Source organism: Lissotriton vulgaris, chromosome 7, assembly GCF_964263255.1.
Source record: "Lissotriton vulgaris chromosome 7, aLisVul1.2, whole genome shotgun sequence".
NCBI classification, from domain to species: domain Eukaryota; kingdom Metazoa; phylum Chordata; class Amphibia; order Caudata; family Salamandridae; genus Lissotriton; species Lissotriton vulgaris.
In genome coordinates, this window is record NC_141695.1 from 1,188,712,951 (window position 1) to 1,188,732,672 (window position 19,722).

Below are 19,722 nucleotides of genomic sequence, written 5' to 3' on the forward strand. Positions count from 1 at the left end.
AGTTCCTCGAATGTCAAGTTCCTGACCAGTGTTTTTTGCCAGGTTTGAGTCATGGAGACTCTTTTTTAAGCTGTGTCTGTCTGGTATTTACCCTTGATGTGGCTTCAGGGTAGTGAGGCGATTGTGTGCATCGCATTAATTTTCCTATCTGCCTCCTTGCAGTTTACCTGTGCATTACCTTTTTCGCAGGTATGCACACTTGTTCTGTGGATGTTCTGTTAGGCGGTCTTGTATAAAGGAATTTCCCATACACAGGGTTAGGGTTTAATGCCATGTGTGGGAATTCAACTGTTCGATATCAAGAAGAATGACAAAGAGGAGTGACAGCACATAAACCCAAGCTCCTCAGGAGGTACAAATAACATGGTCAAGGAACAAATCCTTTCAGAAGAACCAGACAACTCATTTATAGCACATTCCCAGGGGCTTTAAACCCTGACCAGGGTGCCATTGGGACACCTAATTGTACCCAAATTAGGTAGCTGCCTTTTCTGTTGTGTGACCTCAGCTTTGCAGAGAACCTGCTTTTGTCCAGGTGGGGATATCCAGGAACTTCATTCAACATGTTTGTGGTGGGGTTATTTGGCTGTTTGTTTACACTGTTTCTCTTAAGTCGTCTTCATGGAGCTAGAACATACTGTATCAATGCCATGAATACTGCAGTCAGACCCCACCCACCCAGCAGTATGTAAGAATATTAGAGATGTGTGGGCCACCATGTGCAGCCTCATCACAGAACCAGACCATATAAAGGGGAGCTGGGTCGGAGCAACTCTTTTTGCCATATAAGCAGGCAGGCAGGCTCGTCAAGTACATCCTTTCCACATGGAATTCTGAGCACTGCATACAAGCTCTGTGACCTGACACCATGTAAGATCTCCACAGACTGTATACAGGAGCTTCTGATGGTATTGTGCTATCTGTTGTTTTATATATTTTTTAACTGAGCTGCTATCATTCATGCTAAGCCTGTTATCTTGTTTCATTCTCCACAAACATGGTCCCAAAAGCAAGGTGCTGCAAAAATTCCAAGTTTTGCTGAACAGATCCATCCCATGTTCTACAGACCCATCCTATGCCTTCCAGTTCCATCCCATGTTCAACAGGCCTATCCTATACTTTCCATGTCCATCCCATGCTCTACAGACCAAGCCTATGCTTTCCAGTTTAATCCCATGTTCTACAGACTCAGCCTATGCTTTCCATGTCCATCCCATGTTCTACAGACCCAGCCTAAGCTTTCCAGTTCCATCCCATGTTCTACAGACCCATCCTATGCTTCCAGTTCCATCCCATGTTCTACAGACCCATCCTATGCTTTCCAGTTCCATCCCATGTTCTACAGACCCACTCTACACTTTCCAGATCCATCCCATGTTCTACAGACCCATCCTATGAAGTTAAAAGGATGCCACAGTATTTACTAGACAAGTCTATTGTCCAGCTATAGTCCCTGCTATCCGTCTCTCAACGGTTTGAGTAATTGATCACACTATTGCTTCTTCAACACTTACAGATATATCTACCACACATCATGCGTTAACACATCTGCAAACACACGCTGAAGCCAGGACTTACTTCATCAACGTGTAGCTCCAATGGCGCAAGTTCCTGTAGCATCTCCAATTCTCTAGTATCTTAATGAACAGCTCTATTCATCACTCAGTTGCCCCTTCATCATTCACATCCTTATAGCCTCACCCACATTCATTCCTAAGTTGTCATCATCCAGTATAGAATGATGATACCCCTTAGTAGCATGATGTTCCAGGATGCAGCCAGGTTAAACAGCAATTTAGACCTTAGCTTCACAGATTGGAGGTATGAGGTTTCAAAGCAACCATTCCATTGCCCAGGTAAATTCTCTGCCTACTCAACTCCTTCAAAGGTCAACCCCTTCAAAAGACAACAAACATGCCTCTGCAGAATGAATACTCTTTTTAGATTCCTCATTTAAAATATATGGTATTTAGATTGAAGTTGGTTGACATTATTGTCTACAAGTCATGAAGTCCTTGCTTAAGTTTTTCAACTTAGATCCCCAAGTTCACACTGCCGATATCAAGCCCAGAAAATGATGTTCTTCCCCCTCCCAATACCCTCTTCGGCACATAGGAAGATCGGTGCTACACCCTTCTTGGCACCAAAGCATGGTTAACCATCCTGAAACCTTAAAGAAGTGAAGCAGCCATTCCATTGTTTTCTTCAGTTCATGGGCACATGTGCAGCATACATATATGCAGATAAATGCAGCTGCTACCCTGCAGAAAGGAGAAGAACTACAGTGGACCAGGATAGTTTCCTTCCAGGTAGTCCCCATAGACAGCAGAACTACTAATCAAATAAAATGCTGGTTATGGTTACCTTCCATTGTGCATCAAGAAATTAAAGATCAGGTGAAATCATGTGAATACAAACAAAAATCTATCTGCAGAAACACAATATGTTACAATTGCTGTTAGCAACAACAAAGGAGCCATGGCACACTGTATTCTATAACATTTATTACCGAACTCCCAGTACCTCATAATCAGATTTCCATTTTGGTGCTAATGGATGTATTTTCTGGGATTACTCACTGGTTTACTACTAAGGCTATTTTATAATAATTTGTTTTAATATATGCAGAGGTATTTTTCAATGAACTACTTTGCATTACTCTGATCCCAAATAGTCTAGTGAGTAATCAGGAAACACAGTTTACATTCAGTTTGAACAGCACTTCTGGTAAACAGAATTTCATATTTAACCAACTCTTCATCTACAGTCAGATAGGTAACCAGAACAAACTAACAGGACTTTAGAATATGGTCTTCATCGTTCTACCACTGCTTCTCAGGATAGCTCTTGTGAAGTCCAGTTAGTGCCACACATCAAAAGCACCCACAGAACTGTTTTGTAAATTTCTGGTTACAAGCTTCTCATTCTTGATACTTGCCCAGGACTGGTGGGAAGACATGTATTGAACTAGTCAACATATATTGTATAAAGGGAACATTTTTAGATTGCCAATGCTAATTATATAAAAATTGTGCATTTGTTAAAAAGATGGCTGCTAAGGCTTATCAAGTGGAAGATTGTGACTGAGAACTGACAATCTATTGCTGCATATACATTGCAGTCCCTAAGTGCAGGTCCATTTCTTAGTGTAAACGTATTTAATCGTATCTTAATTCGGCACAAGCTACTTCACCAAAGACATTCATAAAATGTTTCATATTTCAATGCTGAAGCCCGGTAGGTCTGACAGCTGTCATTCTTTCTACCCACAATGCACCTAGAACAAGATTATATTCTGGAATGTGAGAGTAAGAAGCCTCTGGTCAATAATGGGTAAGTACATTATGATAAATTGTTAAGGATGCAATGCTGAAAAGCACGCTCTGAAGCCACAAGAGGACAAAATTATGAAACTTATAAAATTAAAAGATTGAACTATTGTATGTATGCTTCCAATACAAAACTTGTAAAACTATATTGGGGAAGCATGTTTTTAGAAGGTGGGAAAGCCTACAATCAGGACACTGACTGGAAGAAAGCTCAAGCGACAGAACCCTCCCCTTTTCTCTGAGGTAAGGATTCAAAGGATTTTTGGGAGTGTGGGTGGTGAAGTATGTCATTTGTTTTGTACCCTTACATACATTCATGAAGGTTTGCTTTTGTGAAGTATCCCACTTCTATTTTCAGAGACATGTAAGTTTATTTGAAAGTAGGGAGCAAAAGGCTGTCATAATGAGGCAGTTCTGAATGTATACTGCTGCATGATGTATATTTGTGCTTCCTTCAATATAACTACTTGGTGTCAGTAGGCCTTCTTTTGTTTCCCACCTTCCCAGCCTGCTAGCCTGAGTGTTCTAACCTGTATGTGAAAGTTTCAGTCTGGTCAGTTGATGGTCTGGTCAGCTAGTGAGGTGTACTGCTCTGCTGTGCTATCTTAATAAATCTATCTTGTAACCTGAAGACATGTCCTGCTGCCTACTTAACTTATTTACAAATTTTTTGGCGACTATCTTGGCTGACCAGACAAGTAGAGGCACCTCTAGAAGAACTACCCAGCACGAGCAGCACCTCGCACGAAGAACCCACCTAACTGTGGACTGAAACAAGAAGAAAACAACTATTAACCTTTGAAACGCAAGCAATCCAGAAGAAATTAGCCGCAAGTAAAAATGAATAATACATATACCAAACTAAGAAGAATTACGAGAAGCCAAACTCGATGTAAGGAAACTTAATCCTTAAGATCAAGAAGATCAAATCCTATCAGCCTCAAATGCTTCTCATGGAAAAAACTAAATATTAATCAACAAGAAACAGCTCTACATCATGACTTAAGTATTTTCATCCACGTAAGAAAACCGAGGATTTGCCGTGATACTACAGGGTAAAGGAAGCTGCATCCAAGGTAAAATGGCCATCAACTTATGACAGAAGAAACCTGCTAGCCAATACCATGATGAGGAGATGCATGTCACTAAGCAAGCAGATGCCACGAATGAGTGAAACTCTAAGAAACCATCGCAGAAAATTGAAGGGCACTGCTGCCAGAGACAAGTAACCCATCACAATTAGCCCAGCTGTTGCCATCCAGTGGTTCAGATTTCCTGTTTTGAAGAAAATCGGCAATAAGAACAAACTTATTTCTGGTACTCTTGATGTCATCCTTATTAATCGTGAGTCAACTGCTAGTGTGCCTGTACTTGTGTGCGCGTGTCTTCACTTACCGTTTGCTAGCTGAGAGATCCTTCTTCGACGCTGTCATCTTTACACTGATGACGTTGTGGAATCTCCATATGTCTTAGCGGAGAACAAGAGCTTTCACAATGCTATGACAGCAGCATCCAGCGCCTTTGTATTATCCTAGCTTACAACCTCAGACCCGAGAAGGACATTGAGAGCGTCACTGCGCAATAGAGCGCAACGTCGAGCACCCATTTTGTTACTTGGTTCCCAAGGTCACAGGAACACAACGCCATGGTGCGCAATTTAAGGATGACAAGAAGATAAAACCAGCGGCTGCCACAAGCAGTTAAATGAGAGGAACGTAATCTGTGAGTAATTGCTGTGTGACTGTCGTGTCTTTGCTTTCTGCATTAATGCTGTGCTCCAAAGGAATTCCATGCGTTTGTGTCGTACGGAAAGAGAGAGTAAACAGAGTGCTTTCTGTCAAGGTTGTGTTGCCTAGGAGATCGCAACACACTTAACGTAATGCCAGAACCGATCCTTATTGAATTTAAGATACATTTCAACCATAATTGTATTGAAAGTCTGTTACAGCGTTAAGTATTTTACAATACTGCCATCTAGTGGAGCTGTTAATTATTCCATGTAAAAACAATAACACGTCTAAAAGCTTGTTCAATCTGAAAATATACTGTCACTTAATTAAAATAATTGTGGAGTAATTGTGCAGTGGTAAAACAGTCATGACACTCATAACTAAAATCTTTACGAGTATATACCTTAAGAGGTTGAAGTGCACATGAAAATGAAGCATCAAATGGAGTATACCAATAGTTATTATTAGAATTACTCAATAGAATTACTCCCAGAGACAGTGACTATAAGCTCAGAAATAGCAGAGTACAATACTGTGCAAAAATATACAAATACAACGACAGAGTCTAGAACCATGACAGAGAGCAGCTCTAAAGCAATAAGGCAGATAAAAAAAAGTATATATGACAAAGTTATATGAAGAGATGCTACCGTTCAAAAGTATTGAAAGACTGTAGATTTAAAGAGATGTAATTCAAATGGAAAAATTTGAAATTGGCAATTCCTATTTCATTATTGACTTGGTGTGAACTATTGCAACTCAAACCCTTTCAGGGAAAACTAAGGACTGAGAGAGGGAGCATTGGACCAGGACCGAGAGAGGACAAAGCTTGTCCCAGGACCGGCAGAACCAGGAACCAGGAGTGGACAAAGGATGTCCCAGGACCGGCAGAACTAGAAGGGGACAACGGATGTCCCAGAATCAGTACCAGGAGTGGACAAAGGGTGTCCCAGGACTGGGAGAGTTCACGACCAAGATTCGTAACGGACAAGAGTTCCAGTACCACGACAGAAAATCAAGACAGTTTGTCCACAAAAGTACAATTTAAAGGTAACTTAGAGGCCCGAACCACAACTAGAGGCCCATAACCCGAGAAAAAGAACCAGAACTGAGACACCTGGTCCAGAACTTCATCTTGGACTGTAAGAGAACTGGCTCTAAATTTTTCTTCGGGAACATCCTTCCAGAACGTTTTGAACATTGGAGGTAGTTGTTGAACTGTTCTATCTTCAACTATGAGCAGGAAGCTGCGACGGACAAAGACTGATCGGAGAAAGTAAACTGTCTCTTCCTGTTTTTGCTGGCCACAACGACGGATTGTAGAGAGTAGACTGTCTCTTCCTGGTTTTTTTTGGTCAATTGAAGGGGAGAAGGTGGTCATCATGATCGATCCTCATCATGATCCTGTTCCTTTGCCTTCGTGATCTGGAAGTCCAAGAGGTCGATGACCTCCTACGTGTTTTAGGTTTCCTTTTTTTGTTGTTTTCCATGCTTTAAGTTTTTATTGTGTATTTGAGTCTTTCATTTTGTTTTCTCTGTAAAGGAAGAAGATATGTTGTATATTTGTGCTTCCTTCAATGTGGCTACTTGGTGTCAGTATGCCTTCCTATGTGTTACCACCTTCCCAGCCTCCCATAGTACCTCTGAGTGTTCTAACTTGTATGTGAAAGTTCCAGTCTAGTCCGTTGATGGTCTGGTCAGCTGGCGAGGTGTACTGCTCTACTGTGCTATCTTAATAAATCTATCTTGTAACCTGAAGACCTGTCCTGCTGCCTACCTAACATATTTACAACACTGCACATGCAAGGTGATGCCGCTAATGAAACGTAAGAAGCCTTGTAAAAGTTTCTAGGCTAAAAGATGCCCACACTTGGTGTGTGTACTAGACAAGTACTGTGTTAATAAGCATTCACCCTGGAAAGTAAAGGTTTCATAACTCCTAGTGAATGATGGTTGATCTGGGAAAATATACTTTCAGGGTATGGACTATGAAAGGGGATGGCCTGGCTTCCTATGTTTGACCTTATATGGTGTATTTCACATGATTGTTGAGCTGATGATTGCTAGCCCGGTTTGTGCTCCCTATGGAGCTGGGCTGTTGGTTTAGATGCTCTGGAGTCTCCCCAGACAACAAACGTCTTCAGGAACTCATCTTAAATGCAACTTTTGAATTCCACAAGGGAAGTATATTTAAAAGTCAACTGCCAGTCAATGCCAATTGAACTTCACAGAGAAATCAAAGTAATGCAATTCCCTGAAAACGTTATAGGCAATGTTTCAATAATTCCCTTTAAGTTACTCTATATAGATTAGGTAAGGTAAAAGGAGTACATTTTGTTCTTTTCTTTACATAGTGTTCCTATGAGAATCCAGACCACAACCACAGGGGGAAGCTTGCAAAAGCAATCTATGTTGAGATTCACAACTGTGTGTTAAATAGATCAATGTTGAGGTTCCCAAACATGCACTTGAGTGAACCATCGGCTTCAGGGACCATCAGCCATGAATAAATGAATGGTGTATTTCTAAAGTGCACGGTCACTCAGAAATAAGCATCCCGGCGCCTTGCTAAGCAGCAGCGTAAACCTTGTTCAAGGCCTGAAAGGAACAATTTAAATAAGGGCATGACAGAGAGTGTCAGAGGCTCCTGTATGTGTAAATCAGAGATGCACAGAGAGTTGGTTCCACACTTTGGTGACCTACACCATGAAGGATTATGGTCATGCCACCCCACCTCCTGAAAGCTCTAGAGAGAGCCCTATTCACTCTGCATATCTGGGGGCCTAGTTTCATCCCTCTCTCCTTTCAAAGACCATCTTACTCTGTATACCTGTTCAAAGGTAGAGCATGTGACCACCAACAGGGATTCAGCATACAGGTCAGTCAATTTTCGTTCCACAATTTCATCAGGACACATTCCTGTGGATGGTAAGCCCTTCGGCGAACATTCTCCGGTCAGTAAGTCATGGGGGAGATATGGTTTTCAAATCCTCTACGACTGAGCTATTTCCAATTGTGGGATGTGAACAATATTTTACTATTTCTAGAATCAACTGTCTGATAAATTGACTATGTTATTATGTTTGATCACTTGTAAAAGAGTGTTGGATGTGCAAGCCCTCGATCTTACAGGTAGGGTATATTTTCCTGATGGAGTTTGGTTTCATATTCTAAACGTATGAAAATTATATTACTGTGTCCAGTATCCTGCGCTCCCAAATAATCAAATTGTGTGTGGTGGGTTGCCTAAACCAATATCAAGCTGTTACAAGAGAGTTCTGATAAGATTCCACAGTGCAGTTACTGTTTGCCTTCAAAAGCCTTTTGAACTCGAGGCAGCAGCTAAATTAACCAGACAGTTGGCTGTTAGCTGAGGCACGAGTTGATGTTTCTGTATTCAGGGCACACTCAGTTTGGAGTGTGTTGGCATCCAAGAGCCATGCTCTGAGGTTTTGACTGGAGGATATTATGATGGCCACAGACTGGTCTCAGACTATGTATTTAAAACAGATGGTTGATGTGGCTTATGTAGTTGTGAAATGGTTTCATACAAACATAATCTGAGCCTCGGATCTGAACACAGACTACAAAATATATTCTAGCTATTGGATCAAGCATCTTCAATTGTATTAAGGACATGAAGACAAGGATTATCCCTTGGTTGACAGAACGGATTATCATGGAGAAGGTTTATTGTGGTATGGGCCTGTTTGCTTTTGTATTGCGTGGTTTTCTGCCTGTGACATTATAATTGTTCTGTTTCGATTTTATGTTGTGCTAACATTGTGAATTCTTCACTGTTCTAGAGGCATGGTTTAAGCAATGTTTCTTTTCTTCAGGAGGAGATCAGAAATGGGAGTGAGTTAGACCTCCTCAAGGTTTTCTGAGGATTGAGGCCTATCCATAAGACCAGAGTGGCTGTCCTGCTGGATGTGCTTAAGGCCAAGTACAGTTGATTTGACAGCTGAAAATGTTACCATTCAGAGAGGAAGGAAGAGGCAGTTAGAATAGTTCAGATCCTATTTGAGGGAATATGTAGGTGGTGATTTGTGGTCTGTAATAATGTAATGTGGATCATGGGAAATGAAGTTTTGAGTTTAATACGTTTTGATTGGCAGCTGTAAAACTTTACTAAAGTAACAGAACCATAATCCTTGCCTTTATGTCCTTAATAGAACTGAAAATTATTGATCCAACAACTAGATATGTTTTTATTCCCTGTTTATTAGAGCTTGATTCTTAAACATTTTAGAGTGTTAATTTTTCTAGACTAGACTTTACTATTGCATTGGGTAGAAGGAAGCTTGCTTATTGTTTCTTCATTGTGCGGCCTATTTAGCAGAGCCTCCTACTGGCTTACAGAGGAAATCCTTTGACCACCCCCCCTCCAGCTGCCCCAATAAAGCAGGCAATTAGCCCTTTTGCTTTCAATATTTTCCCTCCATTTTTGAGCACAGTTAGGCAAGCCTCTTTAAGAGACGCAACTTTGTGCTTGATAAGCCCAGATCAGGCTTCCTTCTGACTGAAGGATGGCATATCACACAACCTTATTATTCACATCTAAGCACCAGGAGCTGGAGAGGTACCCTCACTACACATACATAGGAAATCCAAGGTCTGACTCCCTGCCAGGGCAAACGACTAGAGAAAGAACAAATGAGACAGCCATATTGAACCTTTTAACTTTAAAACCGTTGTTAAAATTTGAAAACGTTGCTGCTATGTGTGTTCATGCTGAATATTTGAGGTCTTCATCTTGATGAGGCCTAAAGTGCACCTACGAACCCAGTGGAATTCAGGTGGGTGCTCTAGCCAAACATTCCCTTCAAGACTTTTGTCTGTAGTGGGTGTGCAGTGGTCCTGAACCACTAGCTGATTAGGGGGATACAGAGATAATTTGTATGAAATGGAATATGTCCTCCATCCCCAATCCAGGAATGCATGTGATGTGATTATCCATACATCAAGCTGAGGTCTGCAGGGAAGCCTTCTCCATAATACAGAGCTATTCAGCACCCAGATGAAGAAGGAGGAGGTGAATAGATAGTTTGGGGTGTCTGTTCCAGTGTCTAAGGACAGGCATGCATCCTACGGATCACAGGGATGGCTACACGAGCTCCCTTGCAAAAACTGTGGAGGACTAGCACATCACAGCAGGATGCACATGAGCATCTATGTTCATGACACACCTTGTTGAAGAAACACTTACAAAACTTTGCACACTACAATCACTTGAAACTAAAGCTACAATTGCAGCTGCCCTTTCATCCAATATATTTTAGGTGTTATTTACCATATATGGTGTTTATGACCGCTTTTTGTAATCTTGACAATCTTAGCATTTTCCTATTTGGTCTGTGTGAATATAATTATCACCTTTTTTACAATACAAGGTCAGTATCTCTTGATATTGTTCTTGGAGTCCACTCGCGTTACCCAATTAATATTCATCTGGGAAACAAGGCTGCATTATTGTGGACAAATCCAAGGCTTGGTGAGGGACGTGGGCTACTTGCTTCAAGCAGGAGGTCATCTTTTAGAATTCTGGAGTAACAGCACGCCAGGAGCTGGGGACTGGCTCTCACACTAGTATCCCAACAGATCTCAGACTTTTCTTACTGCGCCAATGTAAATAAATAATATACCTGGTGACCAACAATATATTATTCATGCTGTTGTTACATAGGTTTAAGTTCAACCTGAAAAGGGGCACTAGACTGGCAGAGCTACTCATCTCGCCAGAGGGACTCTTGGCTTAGAAAGAAAGTATGATCCTTGGATTCAGAAACAAGAGCGTGGATGGGCAGAGACAAGCCACCACACTCCGATTTCCGATTCCGGTACTGGTCGGCTTAAAAAGTTCTGCTATTAGTGAATTTGTTTTCTATACTGTTTTCAGATGCTTTGTTCTTGTAACAATGAGTCTCCGGTCTGCTACTGGTCCTTGTATTAGTTGGTTGGTCCCACTATTAGTTGAGTGTTCAGGTGTTAATCCGATTTCTTGGCTAGTAGATGCCAATCTGTTCTCCATTCATCAAAGTCCAGAAGGTGTCGATCCGTCACCCACCCCGCTGCGGTCAGTCCTGTGACAGAGGAGAGGGAGGGACGAAAGGAATGAGATATAGAAGAAGAAGAGGAGAAAAGAACGGAGAAAGTGTGAGCTAAAGTTATAACACACCACCAGGCCTAATATCATGCTGCTAAACCCTGTAGGGTGGCAGAGTGCTGTGCAACAAAAGTTCTTTCAGATGAATGGAACATCTGCACAACATATGCAGTACATATGGATATGTAGGATGGATACAATGATAAATCAAATTGAAGTGAGCAGCAACACAATAAAACAGCATGCAGCCTATATATAATTAATACATAGCAATAGAAAAAAAACAGTAATTAGAGATATTTGAAGTCAACATCAGTATATCAGTAAGGTACACGAAAGATGGATTAGTTACTTACCTGTAATCCTAGTTCTCTTCCAGGGGTATCCTCATCAAAGTCATAAGCATTAGAATATTCCCGCCCATGTGCGGGACCCCGGAAACACTATATTATATGTGCCCCACATATAAATACACATATATATATAAATAATATATATATAAAAAAAACAAGCAATAGCAGCCAAATCACATTAGAGCTGAAATATGCTGTGAAGAATTTCCACCATACATGAATAATAAGCATTAGAAACAGGAGAAAACAACACCAAAGTTTGTTTAGGAATTGTTTTAATGCTCAGAAAGCAGTAGAAATTTTCAGAAATCACTGGAAGCTTAGGAAGCTCCCAGGCTGCATTGCAAACACACAGTCTAACAAGACTGAAAAGCTAACCTGTAGCTAAATAGCAAAAAACTGACACTGTGCCTTTAAGGCACTCATGACCCCCTGTATCCCATCATGCCTCAGGAGTGGCAGTTAGGTCAGTTGTTCTTTTCGGAGACTGAAAACCAAACCCAATAACACATAGGTTAACAATATCTCCTTAGTAAAGAGTATCCTTTGCCCGGGGAGGCGGAGGGTTGCTTATAACTTTGATGAGGATACCCCTGGAAGAGAACTAGGATTACAGGTAAGTAACTAATCCTTCTCTTCCAGGGGATCCTCATCAATAGTCATAAGCATTAGAATAGAATAGCGAGCCTCTCCCCATCCCTGCGGGCAAAGGAAAGATAAGACAGAAATCTCATCAATAAGCTTGAGTAGACAAAAAACAGACTACCCAAACAGATTCCTCAAGGAGGCTTGCCCCACTTGAGTGTCAGTCCTGGAATCAGAGTCGAGGCAGTAATGCCTCGTAAAGGTATGCACTGATTTCCAGGTCGCGGCCTTGCATATTTCTGACATGGGAACGTCATGCAAGAAAGCCACTGTAGCCGCCTTCCCTCTAGTGGAATGCGCTTTTGGAGACATCAACAAAGGTTTTCCTGCTAGTTGATAGGCCAACTTAATGCAAGAGACAATCCACCTGGAAATGGACCTCTTTGCCGCTGGAAAGCCAGTTCTCATTGCACCATAGTTCACAAACAGTTGGTCCGTTTTCCTAATCCCTTTAGTCTTTTCCAAATAAAACTTCAGCACTCTTTTAAGATCTAAGGAGTGAAGTGACCGCTCGGCCGGGGTCGTCGGATTTGGAAAAAAAGAAGGGAGGGAAATAGACTGATTTATATGAAAATCAGAGATGACCTCAGGCAAGAAAGATGGGTGAGCCCTTAGAACTACCCTGTTATGGTGGAATACCGTATAAGGTTCCTTTGCACAGAGCGCCTGTATCTCACTGACTCTGCGTGCAGAGGTAATTGCCACCGAAAAAGCTGCCTTCCAAGAGAGATGTTGCAAGGAAGCCTTGTGAATGGGCTCGAAAGGTGGAGACATTAACAGAGATAGAACCAGGTTTAATTCCCATGGAGGAGAAGGATTTCGCACAGGGGGATACACTTTCTTCAAACCCTGAAGGAAATCCTTGACCACTGGAACCTGAAAGAAAGACACCTGGTCAGGGGACTTCCTATAGGCCACAATAGCTGACAAATGTACTCTAATGGAAGCGTACTTCAAACCAGCTGTTGCGAGTGAAAGGAGGTATGGTAAGATGACGTCCTCCTGCCCTTTAATAGGATCCAAATGATGATCCCTACACCACAAGTAAAACCTTTTCCACTTGAAGGCATAGGATGCTCTTGTGGACGGCCTCTTAGCCTCCCTCAAAATGCTCATGCAGTCTGGAGGCAGGTTCAAATGTCCGTATTGAAGGACCTCAGGAGCCATGCTGTTAGGTTCAATGATGGGAGGTTGGGATGCATTATCCTCCCGTTCATTTTGCTCAACAGGTCTGGTCTGCAAGGGAGTCGTTTGTGTGGACACACAGACAGATGTAGAAGGTCCGGATACCACCACTGCCGAGGCCAGTCTGGAGCAATCAGGATCATCTCCATGTTCGTCTTGAGGAGCTTGGAAACCACCCTCGGTATCAGAGCTAGGAGAGTAAACACGTACGCGAACATCCCCGCCCAATCCAACAGAAAAGCGTTCCCCTGCGTCCCCGGCCTGTGGAACCTGGTCGCGAAGGCGTGGCACTTGGAGTTTGTCATCTGCAAACAAGTCTATGGACGGACGTCCCCAGCAACGAAAAAGCTCTTCCACCACTTCGTCATTTAGCACCCAGTCTGGCTGATCTTCGAAGTGCCTGCTGAGTGCGTCTGCTTTGACGTTCAACTCGCCCGGAAGATGCACCGCCACCACTGTGAGACCTCGAGCGAGGAGCCAATGCCATTTTGTCTGAGCCTCCCGAGACAGTGGGCGAGATTTTGTGCCTCCTTGTTTGTTCAGATAGAACATGGTTGTTGTATTGTCCGTCTGAACCAGGACTGAGTTGGAGGTGATCGCTGGCAGGAAGGCTTTGAGAGCCTGGAATACCGCTCTGAGTTCCAGCATGTTGATGTGGTATGTCTGCTCCTGTGCAGACCACCGGCCTTGAATCTGAAGCGGACCCATGTGTGCTCCCCAGCCGTGCAGGGAGGCATCTGTCACTATAGATTGGGACGGAATGGGCTGATGAAACGGCACTCCTACCATCACATTGTGTCTCCGAGTCCACCATCTGATGGACTCTTTTGTCGCCTGGGAAAGATGAATACAGTCCTCCCAACGACCTGTTGCCTGGTCCCACTGATCCTCCAGGGTCTGTTGCTGAGGACGCATTCTCAGCCTGGCGTGTGGGATGAGAAAAATGCAGGACGCCATGGAACCCAGCAGAGACGCCACCTGTCACGCCGTTGGATGTCGAGACTCTAGCAGAATCTCGCATTTCAGGTTCATGGAAGAAAGTCTCTCCTCCGAAGGAAACGCTCTTCCCACGCTTGTGTCCAGAACGGAGCCTAGGTAGTGGATGGATAGCGTAGGCCGCAGGACTGACTTCTCCAGGTTCACATGAAGGCCGAGCCTGTGAAGATATTGCAGGCACAGATGCAGATCTTGCGTTACCCGTACCGGAGATGGACCCTTCAGGAGCCAGTCGTCCAGATATGGATAAACGAAGAGACCCTTCTTGTGAAGAAAAGCCGCCACCACTGCCATGCATTTGGTGAAGACTCGTGGCGCGGACTTGAGACCGAAGGGTAACACCTTGTACTGGTAGTGTTTGTGTCCCACGACAAACCTCAGGTACTTTCGATGTTGCTGCGCAATCGGGATGTGAAAGTACGCATCTTGTAGATCCACCGAACACATCCAATCTCCGGCTTGTAGATGAGGACATATTTGGTGAAGCGCCAACATGCAGAACTTTTCCTTGACGATAACCTTGTTTAGGAGTCGTAGGTCGAGTATGGGTCTGAACTTGTCCTCCTGATCTTTTTTGGGGACAAGGAAATATCTGGAGTAAACTCCTTTGCCTCTTAGAGCGCGAGGAACTTCTTCTATCGCTCTTTTCTGCATCAGGATTGTTACCTCTCGTCGGAGCAAGCTCAGTTGGTGAGGGCAAGAGCTCTTCGGAGGGATGCTCTTTGGAAGAGCACGGAAACGTATCCTGTATCCATTTCGCAGTATATTCAGCACCCACTGATCTCTTGTGATGCTGACCCACTCTGCCAGGTGTTGTGAAGCACTTCCTCCCACTGGAGTGGGCAACGGCGTCAGAGGAAGCCACTGTTTAGGCCTTTCCTCCTCTCGTGGTGTTGGAGGACTGCTGGTGGCCCCCTCTGCCCCTGCTGGGCTTACCACGAAACTGGGGTTTTCCCTGAGCTTTGTTCTGGGACCACTGAGGGGTTTGAACCCTCTGTTGGGCCCCTCTCCCCCTGTTGGACTTGAAGCGGCGCTTGAATTCCTTTTTCTTCTCCAAGCCCACCGCCTTCACCGTGTCCAGCTCAGTCTTCATTCGGGTCATCTCTTCGTCCGCGTGTTCCTCGAAGAGAGCGGAACCCGAAAAGGGGAGATTTAGAATCCGATGCTGAGCATCCGGCTTTAGACCTGTAAGGCGCAACCAGGCTGATCTTCTGGCACAAACTCCATGGGAATAGGAATGAGCGGAAAGCACCGCCCCATCCGCGGCCGTGCTGATCATCTGGTTAGCCACCAGACACCCCTCCGTAACAGTTTCCTCAAAGTCCTGCTGGTCCTCTTTCGGCAGCTTGGCTTTGAATCTTTCCATCGAGTCCCATAAGGCTCTGTCATACCGACCCAGGAGCGCAGCTGCACTGGCGACCTTAAGAGTGGAAGCAGCAGAGTTGCAAACCTTCCGACCCCAGGAGTCTTGGGTCTTGCTGTCTTTATCTGGTGGGACTGAAGATGAACCAGCAACCGCATGTGTCTTCCTCGCCGCTGCCACGATGACAGAGTCCGCCGGAGGGTCAGACTTCACAAACACCGGGTCGGAAGCCGCCGGTTTGTACTTCTTGGTAATGCGTGCTGGCACTGCTCTGATTGCTGCTGGGGTTAGGAAAACTTCCTTGACAGGGTCCATAATCCCCGGAACCAAAGGCAGCAGAGGTCTGGAGATGGCCTTTTTGTGCAAGGTTTCGAAAATGACTGTCGTCGTCACTTGAGGGACAGACATTTCGATGTTCAGTTTAAGCGCACCTCTCTGCAGAACGTCCAGGTACGTGCCAATATCATCCACTGGGGAGGACCTGGACGTTGGACTGTCCGTCAAAGTCGGTGAGTAGTCCCTCTTGGACGATCTGGTAGATGAAGTGGAGGAGGTAGACGGAGTACGTCTATGTCGATGGTGAGAACTGCGTCTCCGCTCCCGCGACCTCCTGGAGCGCTCCTCCCGTCTAGGAGAGCGAGACCTGACCCGATCTCTTGTCCGATGTTCTCTTCTAGGGGATCGGGACGCCCTGGGGGATTTGGTCGGCGACCGCACAGGAGATCTGCCCCGGGGAGGGACAGATTTCTTCCGACCTTCCAGTCTAGGATCCTTTGCAGGCGATCTAGATCTTCCCCGACCATCCCGTCTAGCTTCCCTTGTAGGCGAACGGGACCTCCTTGGCGCTTTGGTGGGCAGCGTCACAGGCGTCGAGCGCCTGGGAGGGCTCCGCTTGTCCATCTCCTCCACCAGGTTTTGGAGAGGTGACCTGTGGTGTGGGTTGGCATACTCCTGCATACGCTTGGTAGGCCCATTGTCCCTCCAATGGTCCAAGGACCTGTACCATCTAGGTGACAGTCTGATGCGCCCCGCTGAAGGATCTGGACGACGTTCAGGAGTCCTGTGTATAGGGCTTCTGGATCTTGAATGCGCAGTAGAGGAGCCCGAGGACCGATAAGATGAATGGTGAGAAGCAGATTCTGTCACCATGATCGTATCCGAGTGCCTCGACGTCGAGCGCTCACTTCTCGCAGCCGACCGCTTCCGAGGAGTCGGAGGATCAAACAATCTCGACCTCGAATGTCCATGAGAGTGGTCGAGCGGTGGTGTCCGGTCGTCGACGGGGACCTCAGCCTTGAAGTCGAACGACGATGACCTGTCGCCGACGGAGGCTCCTCTCTCGACGTCGAACGGCCTCGCCCTGCCGTCGACGGAGCTTTCTGCCTCGACGTCGAACGACGATGGTCAGTCGCCGACGTAGAGCCATGTCTCGACGTCGAATGCCTGTGCGACGACGGCGGAGGGGTATTGGGCACCCTCGACGCCGAGCGCTGCTGCCGCACCGACGGAGACCGCGTCCTCGACGCCGATCGACGAGCCACTGTCGACGGCGGAGGAGTCACCCTTCTCGACGCCGGTCGTCGCCTGGTTGACGACGGCGAGGTGACGTCCCTCGACGCAGGTCGTCGCCTGGTTGACGACGGCGGAGGAGTAATGGATCTCGACGCCGACCGTCGCCCGGTTGACGGCGGCGGAGTAGCCTTCCTAGACGCCGATCGCTGCCCGGTTGACTATGGCGGAGGGGATTTCGACGACGGTGCCTGTGCCTTCGATGTCGTCGACGTACCAAGTCTTCCTCCTGACGGCGAGCCCGCCATCGACGGCAGCTTCGAAGAGGAAAATTCCACCTGTGGATCTTTTCTCAGCGCCGAGCTCGACGCTGAAGTTGAAGGGTGTGAAGACTTCTTCTTTGAAGAGGAATGGGTCTTCTTGGAGCCCTTCTTCACTGGAGATCTCCCTCTCGAAGCTCTGTGAGCAAGGCCATAAATTCGAATTCTCTCCCTGTCCTTGAGAGTCCTTCCTGACAGGTTCTCACAATGAGGACAGGTGTCTGGATCATGGTCTTCAGGCAGGCAAACGATACAGACCTCGTGGCTGTCTGTCTTTGCCTTCTTGCTGTTACAAGAGGGACATTTATCAAAGAGTGAAGGCATTTTTAGAGGAAAATGCACTCCAAACTGCTCAAAACAAGCAGTATCTTACTTGACTAGATCTAAGACGGCGAAATAAGAGCAAAAATTGTCAAAAAGAAGCAATTTTTCTGTAAAAAACCAGAAAAAATAGTGGAGCTGTGTAACCAGGGTCCTTCACTGAAGGAGCCGGAAAGAACAACTGACCTAACTGCCACTCCTGAGGCATGATGGGATACAGGGGGTCATGAGTGCCTTAAAGGCACAGTGTCAGTTTTTTGTTATTTAGCTACAGGTTAGCTTTTCAGTCTTGTTAGACTGTGTGTTTGCAATGCAGCCTGGGAGCTTCCTATGCTTCCAGTGATCTCTGAGAATTTCTACTGCTTTCTGAGCATTAAAACAATTCCTAAACAAACTTTGGTGTTGTTTTCTCCTGTTTCTAATGCTTATTATTCATGTATGGTGGAAATTCTTCACAGCATATTTCAGCTCTAATGTGATTTGGCTGCTATTGCTTGTTTTTTTATATATATATTATTTATATATATATGTGTATTTATATGTGGGGCACATATAATATAGTGTTTCCGGGGTCCCGCACATGGGCGGGAATATTCTAATGCTTATGACTTTGATGAGGATCCCCTGGAAGAGAACTATGTATTTGGTCATCAGTTGTCCAATATTAGGACTCGTTAAGAATAAACAAAGCAATGGTTAGCAGCTACTGTATCAATAATAAAGAGGACAGAGGTAGGAGTTAAGCACATATGGAGGATACCAAAGGCTGGTAGCAGTCTCTTAAGACTGGTTACACGTGACAAAATGCATTAATGATATTTCAGTAAAAAGATGCAGACCGCAATGAGACGAAGGGCATCTGTAGAGTAACTTTGGCACCAGAGCTTCTGGGGTAGTTCGTAAGAGGATACTTTCACTTGTGTTTGAAGATATGAACTGAATGGGCAGATATTATGTGTATGGGAAAGGCATCCAATATCAGGAGGCATTCCCTGAGAAGAAACGTTTGCGGGTGAAGTGTTTATAACATAACAGGTGTATTTGTAAAGCGCACGTTTAGCCGTAGGTTTCTTGGCGCTGAATAGCAGATGTTTATTGTTACCCAACTCAATGGTACTCATTTTATCGACCTCAGATGTATGAAAGGCTGAGTGGACTCGTCAGGAATTAAACCTGTGACAATGAGGTCAAACACAGGCCCCTGCAATGGACGCATTAGTCCACTGAGCCACCAGACACGGTTTATAGAAGGACTATGAACTTTCTTTTTTTTGTCCTGCTTTAACTGATAGTTACAGGCTGCATGCAAGTTAGAGGTGGAGTTTACCTGATGTCTTTGAATGTGAAAGTGGTTGTATTATAAATGGAACACACTCCCACTGTTAACAGGTTAAAACTGATTATGTGAACTGCTCTGGTATGAATGATCAACCTGGCTGGAGAGTAGGGGATATATTGGAGTGGAGTTAGGCAGGCCTTGGGCAACCTGGTTAGCAGAGCACTCCATTACTCTAAGCACAATATCACCAATGTTGAAAGCCTATAGTTTAGTAATACAATCTTGGGAAAGATTTGTTATGATAGTAGGAGGAGCTTAGTGCTTTGTGTGTTAAGTTTAGGTTTCATCCTGTATAGCCATAAGCTCATGTCAGATATCCACTGGCTTGAGGGTCAATGTTGTCTATACATTCACGCCTAAGGTTCTGCTGTGTAGCATATGTGTACTGGCAAATGTTGATACCAGGGTTGGAGACCAACCCATTTGAAGGTTCCATGAACACAGTGAAAAGAAAAGGGGTAAGGACAGAACCCTACAGCAATACAGGATATGTGTGCACACATTTGATACAATTGTTCAATGTCCT

General features: G+C 44.8%; 1 protein-coding gene across 3 annotated transcripts in view; it reads right to left on the reverse strand.

Annotated features, from left to right (window-relative positions):
- Positions 1–2,484: 2,484 nt before the first annotated feature.
- The window catches only part of RUSF1 (RUS family member 1), a 222,548-nt gene continuing 205,310 nt past the window's right edge, over positions 2,485–19,722 (reverse strand). The window contains exon 15 of one of the 3 annotated variants that reach the window (XM_086931664.1): positions 2,485–11,142. In XM_086931664.1, coding sequence (XP_086787790.1) covers positions 11,048–11,142 — 95 coding nt within the window. In that variant the 3' untranslated portion in view covers positions 2,485–11,047. The remainder of the gene's footprint in view (positions 11,143–19,722) is intronic. The other 2 variants (XM_086931665.1, XM_086931666.1) reach the window with 2 other exon arrangements.